Here is a 21,095-nt window from a genome sequence, read left to right as displayed (position 1 = left end):
TGCTTCTGAAGGATATAAATAATTTTTACAGTCGGGGGGCTCCAGTGGTCCTACAGGATCAAGGACACCTGGACTCTATTCCTGACTCTTCTGCAGACCTGCTGTATTGTTTTGCTTTTTTCGGTAGCTCTAAATCAAGACCTTTTCCTGCCAAATTTGTAATCTTAGGTGCAAGGCTTCCATTTGTAAATCTGAGCCACAATAAGGAATTTGGGGTGCTGGGGCTAGCCTATGAATGCAAGCCCAGGTATTCATTCAACAACAAAATTACACAAAACCCATTGCACTGGTGAACACCACAAATGGCCCACAGGCCAACCCTACTTACACCATTTACCAGTTGGCCATCTGCTCCTTTCAGATATTATTTTATGGCTTTCCTTTGTTTTCACCAAGGCCTAAACAGGAATGAAACTGTGAGTCTTGTCACTAGCCCTTTTAAATAAATAGCTCTGCCATTGCTCTAATAAGTTTGACAAGTTGGTCCCAGGCCCTGGGCAGGAAGCTAATAAACTTCAAGTTGCTTTTCTATTGTTTTCCTAAAACAATTTGACTTCCTTTCTGATAGCCTCAAATTCCTTCAATAAAAATAGAGTAGCTGGGAGCCAGAGGAAGAGCTGAACTGGAGCCAAGTTGTGCTTACAATGCCGCCTGCGTAAGATCACATTTTTATCCTGATCCACGAAGACTCTTTAAAAGAATAGCAGGCAGACAGCTGCCAGTGCATGTCAGGAACAGCTCGGGAGCTAGTCTCCCCCAGCATCAGTCCTCCAGGCTTGAGGGAATCTCCATCCAGAGAGCCAGTGTCAGAGGCTGAGCTCCTGGAAGCTTTACCTTGTCCAGAGTGTCCTCCCTCAGACACGGATCTCTTCTGGGAGCTGAACACTGACAGAAAGGTGGGCTCCAGCAAGACCAAGGGGCTGTGATAAAGCTCAAACTTCAGCCAACTTCACCTGCTCCTCCCTCTACCTGTGCAGGCTCAGCAAAAAGAGGTAAAGGTCTGTTCTTTCTTCTCTTTTCTTCTCACTTTGGGAAACATATATATGTATATATATATATATGTATGTATGCACACATATATTTTTGTAAAGCAGCAATTCATCTAGCTGGAAGTTTACAAGACGAGGAATGTCTGGTGGCTAGGTAGATGAGGACTCCTTGCTTGAAAATGACTTGCTGATTCTTTGGACAAATCCTTTATGCTCTTCACGGTTTGGTTCCTCCATCTGTAAAGCAAGGAGAGTGTTTATAGGAGCTGTAATTGCATTATCATTTACAAAGCACTTCTCAACTACTCAGAGATGCTGCAGAGTTGAGAACTGGAAGCAGTAGCTGTGAGAGTGCCGTGCTTTATTTCCAGCAGCATAAAGCTGACAACTAAGCATTTTCTTTGGGATAGATGGTCATTTCTCCTCAGTGAGATGGAATCCTCTTCCAGTTTTTCTTGCTGAAAACTTTATTGGCAAATGAGGCTGACATGCAGTGACATTTCACGCCTTGCTCTTTTTTGTTTCCTCTTTTCTCAATCCACTGGTTTGGTACCCTGAGATGGGGAGTGGAAAACATCCATTTATAATGGAATTATTTGGGATTGTTCACTAAATAAGGAACTGTAACTATAAAACTGTTCCCCCTCATTCAGGGGCCCATCGTCACACGCTACTCCTGTTCCCTTGGGCCCAGCCTGTCCTTGGGAATCTGTCTCCTGCTGGAGGATGCCTGGAAGCTGTCTCCAGAGGTCTAATGTATAGCAAAGAACTTCCCTCTCCTTCCTGTCTTTCAATCTTACTCATGCACTGGGATTTTAGATAAAATGTTTCACCAGGAAGGTAGCATCCGTTGGTGCTTTAGAGAAGGTACCAGAGGTGCCTGCTCAACACAGGACAATATGAAGAATCAGAATAAGTACAGTGCTGTGGCCAGACATCAGCGATTAAATACATGCAAGAAGTTTCTGTCTCAACTGTGTTTGGGTGGTGGTTTTTACTGACAATTCCCAATGCAGTAAATCTGATATCCTCCCAAAGCATGAAGTCCTCAGTAATGGCAGGAAAGTACAAAACATTTTCCCTTCAGACAGCCTCTTGAAGTTCTCAAATCTCAGGACAGCATCTACCCACATTAGAAACATCCTTCCAGCAAAGCCAGAGGCTTCAAGAACATCTGATTTATGTGAAGAAGCTCTTTCATAAGTGAGTTCTCATCTATACTACCGCATACTTGCAGACCTTCTGTATGCATTGTGTTGGCTTGCTTTTTTTTTGTTAGTTTAAATCTCTGACACAGAATGAATCTTCCATTAAATATCCATGGGATCAATGCCAAAAAACTCATCACACAAACTGTGTTTGGGATTTACCTCACTTCTGTGTGAAAGGAAGCATCTCTGATAAGGCAATAAGGCAAATACAGGAAATAAAATTAAAAAGGGACCTCTTGGCTTATCGGATTCAATCCCTTTGAATAACAAGCAAGTACAAAACAAATGGCCTTTCTAAACTTACTAAGCTCTGATCTAAATCTCATTAGGTTTCCACTGTCACTTGTGCTACTAGAATGCTGTTCCAGCACCTCCTTCCCTGCTCTGTTGCTTAGAAACCTCCTGATTTCCAACCTAAATTCATTCATGGCCAATTTATATCTATTTATTCTTTTCATTGCCCTTTAGCTTATGTTGCTATCCTCACTCTCTAGCACTGAGTTTCCCAACCCCAGTTCCTAAAAGCATTTATAGGCAGCAACTCTCTTCTCTCTTAACCTTTGTTCTGCCAGACTAAGTAACTAAGTTCCCTTATATTACTCACCCTGCAGGCACATCACACCATGTTTTAATTACTTTGAGTAGCTGCACTAGCATGAAGTTCAGTGCAAAATAATTAAGGCAGAAAAGCTCAAACTGGTACTGCATCTATTTTCCAGTTGGCTCATGCATCTCTCTGCAGTCATTTCTGTGGCTGATAACTAAACATTCTCTTGGCCGAGAGACCCTCTTCATCCCTCTGATCACCCTGTTGCCTTTCTCTGCACCTGTTCCAGGCTGAATATCTTGAATGTGGGTGAGCAGCACTGCACACACTATTCTGGTGGGGTCTCACATCCTCTTGGATCACATTTATCTCACTCCCTGCAACTGGAAATACTGCTGTGTCCTGAAAGCTCACTTGCCTTTTTCACCCCCTCATAGCATCACTGGTATCTCCTCCTTTGGTGACCTTCACCCAGGGCTCTTCCCTGCCTCAGTCCTGCTAACTAGGAACCCCCAATTGCTAAGAGAGATTTCTAATACTCTCTGAGCAGTAAGTTCCCCTAGTGTGTGACTTACTTTTTGTACTCCCATTTAACCGCACCTCAATCACACTAGTTCCACTCTCCTAGTGCTGGAATCCACCTTCTGGCTCCTTTCCCTCGGCAGATTTCATCAGCATTTCTACTTTCGGTGCCAAGGTAATTAACATAAATATTAAAAAGTTCAGTCCTGAGCAATTTTTGAGCAGCCTCACAAATCATTTCCCCTCAACCCATTAGGGAACTGGTGTCTCAGTTCTGTCAGCCTCTTACCCACTTGAGGATTTCTCTAATAATCCCTGTCTTCTTCACCTGAATCTTTTCCACTAATTTGCTTCTTCTAGGACACCCTATCACACACCTTACTGAAGTCCAGGTAGATAAGGTCCACTATGTTTCTTTTACCTAGAGGGTCAAGGATCTTACCCCAAGAAAGCTATTTACCCCTGATCAAAAGATGGTACATGTTGCCTTATTTTCCCCTTACCTCCTGGCTTTATTTCTCCTTTCTTTCAAAATCTGCTCCACAGCATCATAAACTGCTGAGGTCTGCAAGCTGCACATGGCAAGCTGTCAGCTGTTCTCATTCCCACCGTCTGTGGGAGCATTCACTTGCTCTCCTCACTCAAGTCATACAAGTTTTGCATAGCAGTCTCTTGGGGAGGGGAGGAAAAATCCTTCTTCCCAGTTTACCAGTGGGAAAACAGCTATTTCTCTAGCTGTGGAGCTGGAGAAGCTGCCATGACACCTCTGTTTTCCCTTGAAGGGGGTGCAGTAGCAAAGAGAAGGGACAGCCTATTGAGGGTCTGGCTGAGGTGTCCATACAAGATATCTGCTCACCTTTCTGTCTTTTGCCTCTCTGTCTGCCTCCACCCATTTCCTTTACGTGCACCAAAATTCAAACAGTTACCACCATCACCAAAAAAGAGCTTGAAACAGTTACCTCCCATGCATGATGCATGCATTGGACAGAAACCTTCTCCCCTCCCTCATTCATTCAACAGAACCAGACTGTTATCTGCTGGATCCAGAGATTAACTCTAAAGGAGAATGAGTATGCCACACAGGAACAATACCAGGAGAGGGAACACAAAGGAGTGAGCAGTGAGAATCAGACCTGATTACCCTGAGCATGCTGCGAAGTGTCAGCCATGCAGGGAGCGATTACGTTTCAGACAGCTCACTCACAGGACCTGCTTCTCTATAGCACGTGAGAAACACTTGACAAGCCTATCCCTAGCCTATCCCAAATCCATCTGTGAGCTAGATCTGTATTATTAACACCTTTTTTTGGACACTTTATCATAAAGTCCTTGGCAATTTCACTGGCATAAAATCAACAGGAATTTACAAAATAATGCCTTAAGGAAATTACTCCAGAAAGATAAAAGAGCACAGCGATATTCTCCTTCCCATGAAATTCCATCACAGATATGCAACTGCCAGGGAGGAGAGGGAGAAACTACTCCAAAAACATTCCTGTCTTCTTTGAAGTCACAGAGGGCCTTTCATTAAAGTTAGAAATTAAGCAAACGACTGTGGGTTTCTCCACACCAGGAGCTCATTAAGCTACTATGGAAATTTGCTGTGAAGTGTGTGTCCTGCACTAACCATCAGCAAGGATTCAGCTCTCTTGAAAAGGAGTTGCAGTCTTAACTTCAAAGTGAGAGTGTCCATATAGGACACACCTCCAGAGGTGGCCTCTGCCCAGCACTGTCCCTGCATAGGCTGCCTTTCCATCTTGAGACTAAAGGGGCTACTAAATTAGTGGAAGAACAATGATTACATTAGAAGAGTTGACAGCTCTATGTTTTAGTCTCTGAACTGCTTTTGCTTCATGATCTACACCAGCATAGGGACCTCTGGCTAATTTTGTTCTGGATGGGAGATACCTAGCCCAGGAAGGATTGCTGGAGGGACAACCACCAAAGCTTGTGCATAGCAAGCCAATCCTCAGAACAGCAGAGTGTTCTGCGCAGATCTCATTCTTCTCACACTGGCTCTTTGAGACCAGCCTTGAACAAACCAGGAGGCATCTCTGATTCAGCCTCTTCTCTAGGGCCTGATGTGCAGAAGTCAGAGGCTCAACTTGACACATACATGAAATACACCACCTTCAGACACTTAATGTGCCAAAAAATTTTAGAAAGGCCCAAATGCTCATGCACCAGACTGTGCTGGTGTGAGGAGGTGGTGGTGGGTTGTTGTGTCAAAAACACCTCTCTTGACAGGCAGGTTATTCTCCATTTATCAGTAAAACCCTCCTGGGAAGCATCCAGTGCCCTGTGGGACAAGGCTGCAGCTGTGCTGCGCCCCTGACCCAAGCCAGCAGAGCAAGTCCTATGTTATTTGAAGAGGTGGAGGTCTCTGCTCCACATGAATTCAGCTTTGCCAAACTAAGTGTGATTGAGTCAGGAAAGTGTATTTCATTGATGTCTTGCATGCAAAAAGCTTCCCGGGGTCTGGCTGGTGTAATTGTGGGGTTGCCCCAGCTTTAAGGAAGGCTTAGACCATAGCATGTTATCAGGGGGAGGAGGTGCAAGGAACAGTGGTAGCAGCAACTGGAAGGGACAACGCAAAGCCAGCAGTGAATGCATCCTGTCGGCATGGGGAGGGTGGCACGGAGAGAGGCTGGGAATGGGGAGGGTGGTCTTTAAAGAGAAAACAACAGGAAACTAGGCTTGAAAATAGATTAAGCTGGAGGGTGTGGGAGAGACAAGAAAATTAGGTGAAGAAGGAAGAGGGGGAAAAGCAGAGAGGCATTGGGGAAGACAGAAAGTGACACAGAAAGGGGGTGGAGAAAGACGGGAAGAGAGAGAGGACCTATTAAAGGAATAAAACCAAGCAACCGAGAAGAACAAGGTGTCCAACTCAACTACAGAAAGTAAAAGTGCTAAAGGAAGGAGAGGAGACAGAAGACAAGATACGGGAAATCAGGTAAGTAACCATGAGGGGGGAATAACAGAACTGCAGAAGCATCGATGGCAGATCAAGCTGTTACACTCGAGGGGAAAACAGCATGAAGGGAGAAGAGGACTTGATGAGGCAGGGAAAGAAGGATGGCCAAAAATAACTTAAGAAATTAACTTTTTCTTTCAATTTCCCTCCAAAGCATTCCCAATAGTAATGGCTTGGGACATTTCAGGAATTAAACTATTTTTGCCACATGCAGCTACAGAAATTATGAGGAAGCCTCCCTGCACTGAACATGGATACCGACAGATTTCAATGTACCGGAAAGCAGGATAAGATCCCCAAGTATCCTCAGACAGTCTAATGTGCAAATTGCAGTTTCTGTCAGATCCCATTTCAGCGTGTTGTCGGGCTGCTCAGGGGAGAGTGGTGAAGGGAACCCTTACCTATGAGAGGCTCTCAGGGTATAAACACTTCACCAAGTGTCTGCATGAGCTACCTATATTCCAAAGTGTGCAGGATGGTTTCAAAATACTGCAGTTTCTTTCCCTTGGAAGTATTGTATCCTGGCTGGCATGCAACATGGAGCCTGGGAATGTAACTCAAATGTAGAGAAGTGCCTTGCTCCTATCTCCCAGTCACCCATACAGCACACACCACGGGGGGGAATGCCTTTCTTCTCCATCCCGACACTATCCAGGGCAGCCTCAAAGAGGTACACAGACCTAAAGGAGCAAACGCCCTCTCCCACTAGCAGCTGCTGCTTCTTTTCATTTGCCTCATCACTTTTTTCCCCCTTTTTGCACTTCGAATGATTATTCAACTATATTTTCATAATTTAATACTTCTAGCATTGCCACTGCATGTTTCAAAGAACAGCCCAGCTTGAAAACACAGCACCCCTATACAGGCACCTGGAAAGAAGCAATCACAATGAGTGTAGAGGTCGCCTGCTAATTGTCACCTCTGATCTGTGGTAGCTCCTTCGATTTCCTAAAGGGTCGTTTTACCGGTCATTTGTCACATCTAATGAGCTTTGTGGTGCACTGATTTTAATGGCTCTGGTAAACTGAGGCAGTGCCTCTGTCCTTGAAGTACTGTAAAAACCATCAGAGGATCACATACAAAGCATTTCTGGACAAACCTCATCTACAAAAGTCATGGGCTGAATAAGCCTTAATCTTTGAACAATTCCTCATCAATAAACTCATCAAAATACTATGCTGAAGCAGAATGTGTGAGAGCTTTTCCCTACTGCTGCCTATGTGATCCTCTCTTTAAGGCTAAAGAACTAACACATGTAATACATGTGTGCTGACATTATATGTCTGCATATATATGCTATAGCAGCATGTGCAGCTAGAAGTGGGTTAAACTGTTATGCAGAAGCCTCACAGCATTCAATATGTGCACCAGAAGCCATAAGAATCTGCATTTGCTGGTCCCTTCAAAATCTACTGAGAAGAGGGCAGATTTCTAACTTTCTTCCTCCTTTCCTTGGGAGCAGAACAGTAGTTTGGGGAAATTCCCAAGGCTTCCGGATTTAAAATACTCATCAGGTTCCAGTCACTTGGGAACTATGTTAAGTATTCCTGCTACCATAACTATTTGGAGTTGTTGGTTTTTTCCACTCAACAGTATATATTATCATAACATTTTAGTATTATGGGCTTTCACATGAAAAATTTAAGGCTTGCCCCAAAAATAGAGAACTTCATACCCCAGCCTCTCTTCTCTTTCTGACCTTCAGACAGATTTCACACATCCTGCACGTTTGCCCTTGTTTTCTGACTTATCTCGCAGCATTGAAAATAGACGAGAAGGAATGAAGTGATTCGGCACTATGTCGTGTCATTGGGGAGAACATTTCAGAGACTGCTCCACACCTCGGGTGCTATTGTATGAGGCACAAGGACAGACGCTTAAAATTAGAAATAGTTCCTGGGAGGCACCAGAGAAACTTCAATCTTTGGCTAACAATTCATAAAGAGTGAGGGGGCAAAATATTAATTTTATGTCTATTGATAAGCAACAGAGAGACCTCTATGAACAATACTCCAGCATGCCAGCTCCTTCCTGAAACAGAAATATTCAAACCACACAGTAAGTATTGAGCATAGAGATGCATGCTTCTAAGTCTCTCTAGCATATCTTTAAAGAGGGGCCAGTTGGTTTTAATATAAGAACTAAGGGGGTTACACTTACATTTCCATCTTTCTTCGGTATCTTTCTCATTACGGACGTGCCTTGAGAATTTCCATATGAAACTCCTCTCCCTTAGAAGCAGAAAAGCTAACAGATGCCTTGGTCAGGGCACAGGGTCTCTCGGGAAGTGAAGTAGTCCAGCAGGGCGACTGCTGCAGAGCTCCAGGGCCTTGGGCTACATTCAGATGTCTGGTGAAGAAAGGAGGGAACAGTGGGATGGGAGAAAAACTGCCTCCAGTTTACAATGAGATAAAGCCATCCAAGGGGACTGGGTTTAATTCTTGCTTCTTACTCCAGTTTTCTGGATTCATGATGGGGCAAATGGCTTAAGCTGTGTTTCCTCACAAATGCCCCCTCAGTGGTATCTCTTGTTCTGGATATCTGACTTCTAGATGTGGTCCAACTGGTGGAAGTGATAAACTCTCCCACTCCAGCATTAACCAGACAGAGCTCTGCTTTGAACGTACATCATACAGTGTTAAGTAGACTGGAAAGAAAAACCAACCCAGATTAGCAATATCACAAAACAGCTTCCAAAATTAATGAACTTTTTTTTATCTGAATCTCTCATTGCCCTAGTTCCTCAGCTGTAAAGTTGATCTAATACAATCTCCTCACCTCTGTGTGGTAATGATAAGTCAATTAATAATTGTGAAGCAATCAGATACTGTTGTGATGAAAGCCATAGGAAAACCCATGAGGAAACTAATAATTCTCTCTTTAGAACTGGACTTGAATAATGTACAGTAAATGAGGCACAGGCCACCCACTGAACAATGAGGAGAAAACAAAACACTGAATAGCTGCTGTTCAAGAAAGCCCCAGCCAGGCTGGCACAGAAAAAGGCAAGCATCCTGTGCAAAGAATGAGGTGACAATGTGGGGATGTGGTTAAAGACTCATAGCTATGAGGTACAGGCACAAAGAGATTGAATTAAGATTACTGAAAACAGTAACTTCAGCATTTCCTAACTCTCTGTTTCTGGGTTAGTTGTTTTTAAAAGAGGGGGAAGGGGCATGCATATATATATACGTAGAGATATATATATCTATACACATACACTGAATATATAAAGTAATCCACTCACAGGCTATAGCCAGACTTCACCCTGGGTGAGAAATTAAATACTTGAGGCAAGGATGCAGCAATGGAGCTGGAGTGTGAAGAGAATCCGACAGAGTTATTGAAAGAAGGAAGAAATTAGATTTGACAAGGTGGTACTAAGTGGGAAGCAGATAGTCACTGAAAATTCCACCTTTCTAAAGCTGTAAGCAGTAGCAATCTTGGTGCTGTAGAGAGTTAAGTGGTCAAAACTGCTAAAAACGTTAGGCAAAGCTCTGCGGGGGGAACTTGACTGTAGGAGAGCAATGGGGAAGCAATAGGCAGGGAGACACCAGGCAGCGAGGAGGGAAGAAAGGATGTGAAAAGTGAATGAGAGCCCTCTCCCTCTCCAGTCTGTTTTATTTCAATGCTATAACAAGTTGTATCTCATGCAGTCTACTACTCAGCCTAAATTCACGTAGGCAGGTTTTATCCTCCTATATGGGGCCCAACATGATGCCTGCCATCACTGCCACATCTCCTCATATCAGCCTCCCCAACTGACAAAGCAGTGCTTAAGATCAGCTTCTCTCAGCATTGCTGAGGAACAGCTTTACTACAGCAGCCCCCAAATTTCTCAGGATGTTTCTGTTTTCCAGAGCTCCCTCTGCCCTGTTTGGCTGTCTCCTCTCCTGTGTACAGCACTGCCCAATTTATCATCCTCTGTATATTCATATATGATTGCCTCACCCTGTAAAGATAAAAAAAAACTGAAAGAGCACCAAGGTCTGTAATTCTGAACCGGATGCTCTTCATCTGGTTAGTTAAGGAGTAATACCCCTGGGCTTCTTTGCAACATTTACATCAGAGAGAGAACTGATGTTTTTTCCTAGCAAAGGCACATCTGAGCCTTCATTTAGCTTATCCCAAGTTCAGTTTTGTCACATTTGTTGAGCTCTCTAAGGACTTAATTTTCTCTAAGACAGAGAGAATCCCAAGAGAATTAAAGAGCATTCCCTGCATGTGAAGCGTAAGCCTGGATACCACCATCATGTAACTATTTGATGCAGGCCTTCCAAACACAATGGGACAAATTCATTCCTCAGCTTGACTTACCTAAGTTCGAGGTCTTTTCTGTACTTGGTTTCCTGCATCTACATCAGGCAGAGCTTGGCCCTAATATTTTGATATATGAAAGCACAATTTGACCTTGGTCAAGGGCAGGGGCAGAAAAAGCACTAGAAATCCTGGATAGGCAAATAATAAAAATTCAGCTAATCAGAGTCTGCAGCTTCACCACCACTTCAGGTGAAACTATTCTACATAATATTGTCATCTGTGTGTGGAACACATCCCTGATGTACACGCTTGGAGGTGCTGAGTGATTTCCCTCTGCCTGGGTCTCCGTGCGTCAGGGCTGTGTGTGTGTGACAGGTCATTCAACTCCCTTATCTTCTCACCCACTCACTTTTTTGTGAATGCTGAGATTTTCCACGTTTGGAGAGGAGGAGGGAAGCACAGCTCACCAGGGAATAACAAGCTGTCTGCAACTGCAAGCAGGACCAGTAGTCTGGATACTAGTGTGACCTGTTCAGAAATTACAGTGAACTCAGGAGGAGCAGAGAGATGAGAAGCATTCGATGTCTGTCTCCTAGGACAGGAACTGTTAACACAGAGCTCTGCCTTCTCCTGCAAGGTTTGAGCACTGGAGACAGTCACTCTTCCTACACTGGTTCAGCACAAGACTTTGAATCCAAGGAACTAGAAGGGAACATGTCAGGTTTGCTTGGTCTTTTTTTGTTAAAGCCTATTTAGTCCAGATCCATGTGCAGATCAGAGTTACTAATTTGGCTAAAGAATGACCTATTTCAGGCAGAAACTTAACCACATGCATGCATATATGAAGCCAGAGGTGCTTGGACAAAATTCCTAACAGGTCATTACTTGCCTGTTGTATACACATATAAAGGAGCCAATTTAGGCTGAGGTGGGCTTCAGCATCGGTCTATGTCACAAAGCTATGAAAAGCCTCTGCAATTCAAAGCATTGCACCCATGCTGGACAGTGCATTTCTAATTTCATTCATCTTTTAACATTGTAAACCATGTGTGCTTCCTGACCAGGTCCTGGCAACAAAGGAGCACTGTATATGTATGTTGAAAAGTCTGCTTCATTTTGGGCACGGACTATGGCTGCAGGTTCTGCCAACAATAACAAGATGTTTGTCCTTAGAAAAGCACAAAAAAAAAACAAACAAACGAGAACCTCTGGTTCTTCCAGGTGCACCTGCTGTAGAAGTCTAGCAAAACAAGAGGGATTTTGTTCAGGTTACCAAGACAGTGTTATCCTGGGGCACAGGAGAGAAGGGCTGCAGTCTCTAGAAACAAATGTTCTTGCGCTGTAGAACCAGTGCTGTGTCACTATCACCAAGTCTAAGAGGCACTACTGCATACAAAAAAGGACACCAGTTTGCAAGTTGCAACCCCTGTTCCCAGACTGCCACTAACACACTGACCTTGAACAAGGAGTTTGCCCTTCCTTTACCCCAGAGATCACAATCTGCAAGATAAAGATGACAGCATCTACTGCTAAAAGGGGGCTGGAGATCCTTAAGTGAAGGTAGAGCTGTGTAGCAAAGCAGCAATCTCCAGCACAAAGCTGAAAGCATCCTTCCTAAGCACGTACATGTGTGAGCGGGCAGTTTTGAAGTGTAGGGACCACTTGGGTCTGGCTGCAGCCTGACAGGTGTCAGCACACGGGGAAAGACCTTGGCCCACATACCCTCCACAGCAGCTCTCTGTTGTGCCACACACTGCCCTGGACCTGGTATGAGGTGACACAGCTGGAGGAAGGCAGGCCACAAGCGATTCTGGACGCTCCACTACACAGGGCTGCCACTTCTCATGTGCCCTGTACCTAAAAGGAGATGGCTACCTCCCCATTCAGTAGCTCAGAAACGATGGACTTGTTGCATGTTTTCCACACACACACACCTATGTCTGGTGTGTAAGCCTCTTCAAAACATCTTGGGCCCCAGACTTCCAGTTCATTGGGACACCTGATTAACTATCAGATACACACTTCTGTATCCAATTGAGAAAATCACACATATCAATTGGGCAAAAATAAAATGGCTTTAACTTTGGGGCTTTGCCCCCTTGCTGGAAAGCGCACTTCTACCGCACAAAGGAGCCTTCCTCAGGGACCCTCTCACGCGCCCCTGGGACCTGCCAATAGGTCAGCGCAGCGAGGGAGAGCAGAACCACTGTCATAATCAAGCTCTCCACTTTATTTTAGAAACATCCTGCAGAGATGGCGACCTCCTGTCACCTTCCTTGTGGGAAAAGTTAGCATGAAGTGTTGAGCTCAGCTATTTATATCACTGCTGATAGTCTTGCCTGTCTTCTGAAAAGGGGAAAAATTTCTTCCTAAGAATCCCTGTGGAAATAAACTCATATAAAGAAGATGACCACACAGGAATAGCCCTCCTGGCTCTCTGTAGTGAATTTCCTCGATGTTTATCAACATGCCAATGAGTCCCACCACAGGGAGCACACCTGCCGGAGCAAGCAGCAGCGATGTAAAATGCTCACATGTCCTTCAGAGCATGTCACATCACCAAGAGGATAGGAAAAGCAGCTCCAAGAGCAGCAGATGCTTCCCCTCCCACAGAAAAAAAGTAGTGCAGAAAGGGACAGGTGGAGAACAGCCCATGGCTGGTGCACCAGCGGGTGCTGACCCCACTGGGGTATTTTTATCATGGAATTTGGCAGTCACAAGGCAGCTTGGAGCTAAGTGGACCGCACGCCCAGCCTGTGGTGTGATGCTCTGGTTTCCACAGCTTTAGCAGCATTCCAGGTGATGATTAAGCCAGGATGGCCACGTCGATGGATTAGTGCCAGGCTGCACTGGGCTTTGTCACATACGCATTTCCCGGTGCCAAGATCCCGTGACTATGCACATGCAGCAGATAGCTGTCAAGCCACAAGCATGGCCAGGCAGTGGCACAGCTCACAGCTCTGCATGAATATGCATGACTCTGGTATTAAGACAGTGACGAGACCCCACAAATATACCCAGAGGTGTTTTTCGCCAAGTCACACCAGAGTGAGACAAGATTTGTCCAACTGAGTCCAAAGAAGGAACATAAAAGGCCAGAGATGTGCACACACTGAGAGGTCAAAGCATGTGAGGACAAAGCATGTGAGGACAAAGCATGTAAGGACAACAGTAGTCTGGGAATGAGGAAAGGGAGCTATGTGGAAAATTCCCAAGACTAGTAAAGCCATGAGGAGAAAGGCTAGGTCAAAGGCAGGAAAAGCTGTCAGGAGATGACAACAATCTTTCTTTGCTTGCTGGCAGCAGAGAGATGCTCTCTTCTGTTGCTCTAGAAGGCCCTTGATCTGGCATTGCAAGAAGAGATGGCTAATAACTAAATACGTGCCAGACAAAAACCACTGCTCTAGGAGGGAAAGCCCTTCTGGTTTCCAAAACCTGCTCTCCTATGGCCACCAACCCCCTTGTGGCAGCCACCTCTGCTCTCTATGGAGCTGTTGCAGGATGATCAGGAGGCATCCTTGGGCAGCCCGTCCTTTAAACAGCTTGTGGCAACAGCCAGCAGCAAAGTGCAGAGGAAATGGCCCTATTATCTGGCTGTATGTGGCTGCTAGCCTTGGATCCTTCTGATTTTACATCCTCTTAGAAAACATTGTGTATGTTTGAAGCAGGTGATTTACCATTATTCTCAGATCCATTAACATTTTTTATTTCCAGACTCCTTGCACTTACATTTTCTTTACTTCGTGTTCCATACACACTGATTTTTACAATTTGCAAGTGCCTTGGTTTAGTAGCCTTCCCTAGGGAAAACAAGCCATACCAAAGCCCCAAACTACCTGACCATGGCAGAACTAATGGAAAGAGGTGCTCAGTTTGTGACTGCACATGCCCATGTGTCGTGGTTTAAGCCCAGCCAAGCAGCCGCTCGCTCACCCCCCCCCCCCCCCCCTTTCTCCCCCCACTCCTGGAGGGATGGGGAGGAGAATCGAAAGAATGTAACTCCCACAGGTTGAGATAAGAGCAGTCCAGTAACTAAGGTGTAACACAAATCACTGCTGCTGCCACCAATAATAATAATGATAAGGGAAATAACAAGGGAAGAGAACACAACCGCTCACCACCCGCTGACTGATACCCAGCTCGACCGAGCAGTGATCTAGCCCTTCCAGGTAACTGCCCCCAGTTTATATAGTGGGCATGATACGCTGTGGTATGAAATACCTCTTCGGCTAGTTTGGGTCAGGTGTCCTGTCTCTGCTTCCTCCCGGCTTCCCCTCCTCTCTGGCAGAGCATGAGACTCAGAAAGTCCTTGGTCAGAGTAAACATTACTGATCAGCAACGAAAAACATCGGTGTCATCAGCACTGTTCCCAGGCTGAAAGTCAAAAACACAGCACTGCATCAGCTACTAAGAAGGAGAAAAATGACTGAACCCAGGACACCATGGCAGGAAGGAAAACAGCCTGGGCACACCCAGGGAGAACTGTGTCCATTTTTACCCTAACAAGCAAGGTGAATCAAGAAAAGGCAGCCATCAGCAGGAGCAACAGGGGCATCTGCAAACAATATAAACTCACCTGGGAAAATGAGGACACTCACCACTGGTCATGCTGTACTGGAAGGAATATTCCACGCATACAGTTGTGTTACAGCATAGCGATGTCGGACACATCTGTACATCGAACTCTAGGTGGATGGTGCCTTGTCTGTACTCTGGGTCTGGGGCAAACAAAATAAAACAAAACAAAACAAAACAAAACCTTATTTCAGTGCAACAGCCTGTAAATATTCCCCATCACTGATTTATCTGCTTGCATTGAATCGCCTGGTGCTCACAGGATGAAGCCATATGCTAATTTCTCCAGAATGCACTAACTGCACTAAAGCCATTTCAGAAGCTAAGACAGCCCCACACACTTGCCAGTGCAGACAAGAGGAGTCAGAAAAGACTAGCTGATTTTCTGTGTTACTGCTCCTCCAGTTCTGGGCTAGCAGCACGATGAAAGCTTCTGCAAATGCCAAGCAGCCACCAGGATATACATCAGCACAACTGCAATATGTCTGCTGAAGCAGGAGAGAGGCAAAGCACATCCTTTGCTCCCTCATACACCCCTTCTCACTCATCACACAGCTTCTGACAGGCAATAGGGTAGCAAGTGGTCACCTCCCTGTCTCCTCACCTGAGCAGTCCTCACCTTTCCTTACCTCAGCAGCACCAGAAGTTTAAGGATTCAACTTTTGACCTTCTGCATCCACCCTTGCAGATGGACACCACACAGAAACAATAGATGGCATAAATAATTTTGTGTGCTGCTACATTGAATTATATCACTTACATGAGCAGAGGAGGGGATATTATTCCCCCAACAAGGGTACCCCTCTGTTCTCCAGCTTTTGCTCACAGCAAATCTACACAATATTGCTGCAGTAAATTTTTAGCTTTTAACAGTGTCTACTCTCCACAGACATTCTTTGCACAGTAAAAATAATTGGCTCTTAAAGACAACACAAGGGACAATAAAGAAGGAGAGTTAGCAACTTGGTCCCTACAGCTTTGGGACTTACAGAGTCCAGTGCTTTAATTATTTCATTATGGTGATTATTAAGTTTCTCATTTACTTATTAAAATTATATTTTCAAAAAGAGTGACTGTGGGAGAACATTATCTGCAAGGTAATACTGCATACTTTATAGCACCTTGCCCTTAACTCATGCACAAGGGAGAGCTTTGCAGTGCCCGGGGAAGGTAAGTATGGCGAGTATAACTGGATCAGATGGTTGCTCAAGCACTGTCACAGAGCTCCACAAAAAAAGGATTAAACTCATCATTCTCTTTTTATCCAAGAGGTTAAGTGACTTGGCCAGAAACAGTCCATCAGAGACAGAAACAAGACTGAAACGGGCTCTCCTACATCTTCATTTTGCAATCTTACTACCAGCCCACCAAACCTTTCCTCTTATCAGACCACCTACCACAGCACTTCCCAGGAGCTGCTGGTCCTTGGGAGGCACTTCAAAGGAGGCTTTTTTCTTTGCCTTTGTAATTTGAACTGTGAATTTCATCTCGGAGCTTAAGAGGAGGGAGCAAGATCCGCCATTTAGATTGTGCAGCAGTTCCTTCTCAGAGAGGTGTGACAGGGAGGCAGCAGGTTAGGTTTACAGGACTGGCACAGCTCATCAATGTCTTTACGCTCCCCGAAACATTGGCAATTTGTAAATGAAACACTTGCAACTGGTGACACTGCAAAATCAGAGCAAAAGCTATGGCAAAGGTGGGCAACAGAAAGGTTTTCTCTGCATTTCTTTCGGTGGTGGCATTGAGCCCAGAGCTGCAGGCACTATATGTCCCAGGTGTCAGTGCAGGTGTCACACAAAGGAAACATATGAAAGTGCCAAGGCACTGCTCAGACCAAGCTGCAGACTCCAGTCTTCCCTCCCAGGGGATCAGCCCATTAAGGAATCCCGAGAGCAGTCTGCAGACAGATGATTTAACTACACAGTCCACAGGGGATGCAATAGGCAGACCACAGCGAAAGAGCTTTCTGAACCAAGAATAAATCTGGCTCATCCTCAAAGTTTAGCAGCCCATTTAACAGATTGTAGTTGGGCTATGTGAAAAAGATCACTCTTTGTTTCAGTAGCTGAATTCAAATAACAAAAAAAAACAAAATAAAAAAAACAAAAAAAAAAAACACAACAAAGCATTGTTTTCAGTGGATGCAAGATAAAGTTTTCATCAAACCACACCTTAATCATTTCATATCAAATACAAACATTTCCTTTGACAGAAAATGAATAATTTCATTCCACACATTCCCAGCTGAGCATTTCCTAACCCTCCTTAGAACCAGTCTTCTGTTTTCTCCCACAGACGCTGTCCCCGATTCTCCCTCCAAGATCTCTCATCCCTCCTGGTAAGCAGAAATGGGGGACTGGAGTTTCCTGGGAGAGTTCCTCGAGGAGGTTCACAAACACTCCACAGTGGTAGGGAAGGTCTGGTTGACTGTGCTCTTCATCTTCCGGATGCTGGTGCTGGGCACAGCAGCAGAGTCCTCCTGGGGGGATGAGCAGTCTGACTTCATGTGTGACACCCAGCAGCCTGGCTGCGAGAACGTCTGCTACGACAAGGCTTTCCCCATCTCCCATGTCAGGTTTTGGGTCCTCCAGATCATCTTTGTCTCCACCCCATCTCTGGTGTACATGGGCCATGCGATGCACACAGTGCGCATGGAGGAGAAGAGGAAGATGAAGGAAGCAGAACTAGAGGCCCGTGAGATGAAGAACAATGGTGACACATACTACCAGCAGAAGTCTGCTGTGGTGGAGAAGGCTGAACTGTCTTGCTGGGATGAATCAGGAGGCAAAATCATACTCAGGGGCAGTCTGCTGAACACCTACGTCTATAGCATTTTGATTCGCACAGCCATGGAAGTGGCCTTCATTGTGGGACAGTACATCTTGTACGGCATCTTCCTGGAGACCCTGTATATCTGCCAGAGGGCACCTTGCCCCCATCCCGTCAATTGCTATGTTTCCCGCCCCACAGAGAAGAACGTGTTCATTGTCTTTATGCTGGCTGTGGCAGTGCTCTCCCTATTCCTCAGTCTGGCCGAGCTGTACCACTTGGGCTGGAAGAAAGCCAAAGAGAGGTGCTCCCGATCCTACAAGCCCAGCCCCAGCACAGTCCCTGGCAGACTGGAGTCTGCCCCGCAAGCAGAGAGGGCCCAGATGTACACTCCTCCACCAGATTTTAACCAGTGCTTGTCAAGTCCCAGCGGGAAGTTCATCAGCCCCTTCAACAATAAGATGGCCTCCCAGCAGAACACTGCCAACTTTGCCACCGAGAGGGTCCATGGCCAAGATGATGCTGCTGGTGAAGGGCCCTTCATTAAGTCCAGCTACTCGGAGAGCCCAGAGGTGGCCAACGAGTGCGCAGCACCCACCTTCCCTGAGAACTACTTCAACGAGAAGCGTCGGTTCAGCAAGACCAGCCGTGCCAGCAGCAAGGCAAGGTCAGATGACTTGTCTGTGTGACCTGGCTCTAGGAGGGATGAGAAGAAGGAGCAGTCTCAGCACTTAGTGGACCTTCTGCAAAGTGGACTCCAGACTTTTGCCACTAACCTCGCTCTTTTTTAACACCCTCTTGCTCCTTTCCAGTGAACATCATTGCTGTATCGCAGACAGCGCCTGTCACAGCTTAAGGCAGGGACAGCCACCGGGAGACACACACTGAAGAAAAGCACCCATCTCAAGATGTGAAGCTCCAAGCCATATTTTCATCATGGGATGCACAGAGATCTGAGATTCACCATCCTCAGCCTAGAAGAGCACAGGCCAGCAGACTCCTGAGGCTGACCAGCAGGTATCTGCTGTGACACTGTATTCAACAAACTGAACCTCAACCTCCTTACATCTTTGTGTCTATTCAACATTTACCACATCAGCTTGGCAGTTATACAGAGCTAAAGCTTCCCTCACCTGCAGGAGGCAGAAACACACTGGTAGGCCTTCTGAAAGACTTTCTCATCTGCTTTGTTTTCAGCCTTTCTAACCCTCCCTTTCTCCTCCTGAGCCCAGATATTTTACAACAGTTTACCTATACAATAAAGCCTACTTGAATTTTTTGACATTGTATATATAACAGTGCCCCATAAACATGGATGTCCATGGCCCCCACGCACAGCTGCCTTGTGTCTAACATTGGAATCCCTTCCTCATTCCTAAGTCAGCACAGCAGACTGGCCCCGGGGGATATCACTTAGATGACTGGTTGATGAAGACCAGGGAGTTTTCCCAAGACACTTAGGCCATCAATTCTAAGCAGGACATCCATTAACAGAAATAGTCTCCTGTGAGAACAGATAACTCACTAGTAAAAAAGAGCAATTATCATGTGGAAACAAAGAGGGTTTTTCCCTTTTAAAACTCATCTTTCAAGCAACTTGAAAGCTGCTGAAAGGGTGCTGCCAGCTGCCAACTTGAGAGAAAAAAATCCTCTGATTATCTGCATAACAGGTACGGCCTGTGTCTTCTCCTCACTAACTCACTAACACACTTCAGCATCTTTTGCCAGAAGCAAGAGTCCTCTCCAGGTCCTGCACATCACATCTTGGCTGCTCTCTCAAGCCTGCCAGCCAGCCAATGCAAGCCAAGCCATTTGTCCTCGCAGCAAGCCCCTATTCTGCCATCAAGTCACCTTCATCTCCACTCTATCCCACAGTGTATATTGTGTAAGAAACCACCCATGGACCAGCTTTTCCCATCTCTGTAACTACTCAGAGCAGCCACTGGGGCCCAACACTGCACAGTGAGTCTGGTGGGTGAGATCTGTAGGCAGCTCCCACTCCAGATACCCCAGTGCAGAGCTGACATCTCTCTTTTAAAGAGATTTGCTAAACAGAGCTAAGCTGCTCCCTGTTGTTTACCCTGCACTGCTGTTTTGGACATGGGACACAGCTTCCCAACACTGGGCTGTATGAGTGAATGGCCAGGACCAGGTTATGAGGGGACTGAGCCATTCCCTCTCTTAAGGCCACCGAAAGGGATTGTGAATCCTTGCTCCTGATACATAATTAGCTTTGGTACAGTTCCCTGTATGTATGCATACACATTCACACAAAGAGGGGGGAAACCATTTCTTTTGTTTGTAAGGTGTTTTATATATGTGTATTTTTTAATTCTGGAAAGACCTTCGTGCTCTCCTTAACATGAGACTTTAGTCAATCGTGCCTAAGTTTCTCCTAATAAAGTTCTAACTCCATCTCTCCTTGCTGAAGTTCCTCCTCTCACGTGGCTGAGAACGAGCTGCTAGCATCAACCAGGCTGCCCGCCAGCCTCTGCTGCTCAGAGATCACAGAAATCCTCATCACTGGAGTGGCAGGGCTGAGAGGAGGGCTCAGCCAGGGGGATAAATAACAAACATGGGGAAATGATTGATTGACTGGCTAACAGAAACCCCCTCCAGCTCCCCTGCCTGCCTCTGCATTACCAAGGAAGAGTGGGAAGAGCTGGCCAGATTGCAGAGCTTCCATTCTCTTGCAATAGAAACGCTCCCTTCTTGCATTCCCTAGCACATCTCTGCACCCAGATTGGCCACCTGCAGCGTGAGGCCAACTCAGCAGGGAAAGGGTAGCAAAACCCTGAGCATCTGACTGTTTGTCCATGCAGCAACAGAGCTCCAAAAGGCTTTTTAAAAGGTCTTAAGGGACATTGAGAATCCACTGCTACACATCTCTGCAGAGAGTTCCTGTGGGTACTCAGCTCTCTTAGGATGTAGTTGCCCAGACCAAAGAAAATCCTGTCTTCCCCCAGCTGATGCCCTCTTCTCTGAACTTAATCCCCTGCTCCCACTTTCCAACTTTCACAGGCTCCCTCCTTCTGACCCTGGTTCCCCTGTCCATTCAAAGGAAGTGCCTTTTCTTCCTTTCTCCACGCAGTCTCCCATCCCATGGGACTCTGCAGGCTGGGAAGCTGGAGACCAGTAAAGTACTGGGTCCCAACAAGGACCCTGAGAGGGGGCATAAGGAATGAAACTGGAATTCAGTGAGGGCACCTTCAACTGTGGTTTGTGGATTTTCAGACCAGAAAGGAGCC

At 45.8% G+C, this 21,095-nt stretch overlaps 1 protein-coding gene and 1 long non-coding RNA gene across 3 annotated transcripts; one reads left to right on the top strand and one right to left on the bottom strand.

Annotated features, from left to right (window-relative positions):
• Nucleotides 1–559: 559 nt before the first annotated feature.
• GJA5 (gap junction protein alpha 5) lies at nt 560–20,262 on the top strand. Of its 2 annotated transcripts, none has more exons than XM_061453952.1 (2): nt 560–992; nt 17,374–20,262. In XM_061453952.1, exon 2 carries the CDS (start codon nt 17,427–17,429, stop codon nt 18,534–18,536), a length of 1,110 nt encoding a protein of 369 aa, XP_061309936.1. In that variant the 5' UTR covers nt 560–992; nt 17,374–17,426; the 3' UTR covers nt 18,537–20,262. The 2 variants fall into 2 exon arrangements, with proteins under 2 accessions (XP_061309936.1, XP_061309935.1); XM_061453951.1 differs by lacking the exon at nt 560–992 and adding an exon at nt 5,465–6,222.
• LOC133269543 (uncharacterized) lies at nt 1,334–15,229 on the bottom strand. Its single transcript, XR_009743487.1, has 2 exons — nt 15,080–15,229; nt 1,334–1,543 (listed from the first exon to the last, which is right to left on the bottom strand). It is a non-coding gene; the product is annotated as an uncharacterized LOC133269543 (long non-coding RNA).
• Nucleotides 20,263–21,095: the final 833 nt, after the last annotated feature.

Source organism: Pezoporus flaviventris, unplaced genomic scaffold (assembly GCF_033815535.1).
Source record: "Pezoporus flaviventris isolate CSIRO_AGI_PZ_B2104156 unplaced genomic scaffold, CSIRO_AGI_Pfla_v1 ptg000015l, whole genome shotgun sequence".
NCBI lineage: Eukaryota > Metazoa > Chordata > Aves > Psittaciformes > Psittacidae > Pezoporus > Pezoporus flaviventris.
This window is presented reverse-complemented; position numbering and strand designations above follow the sequence as displayed.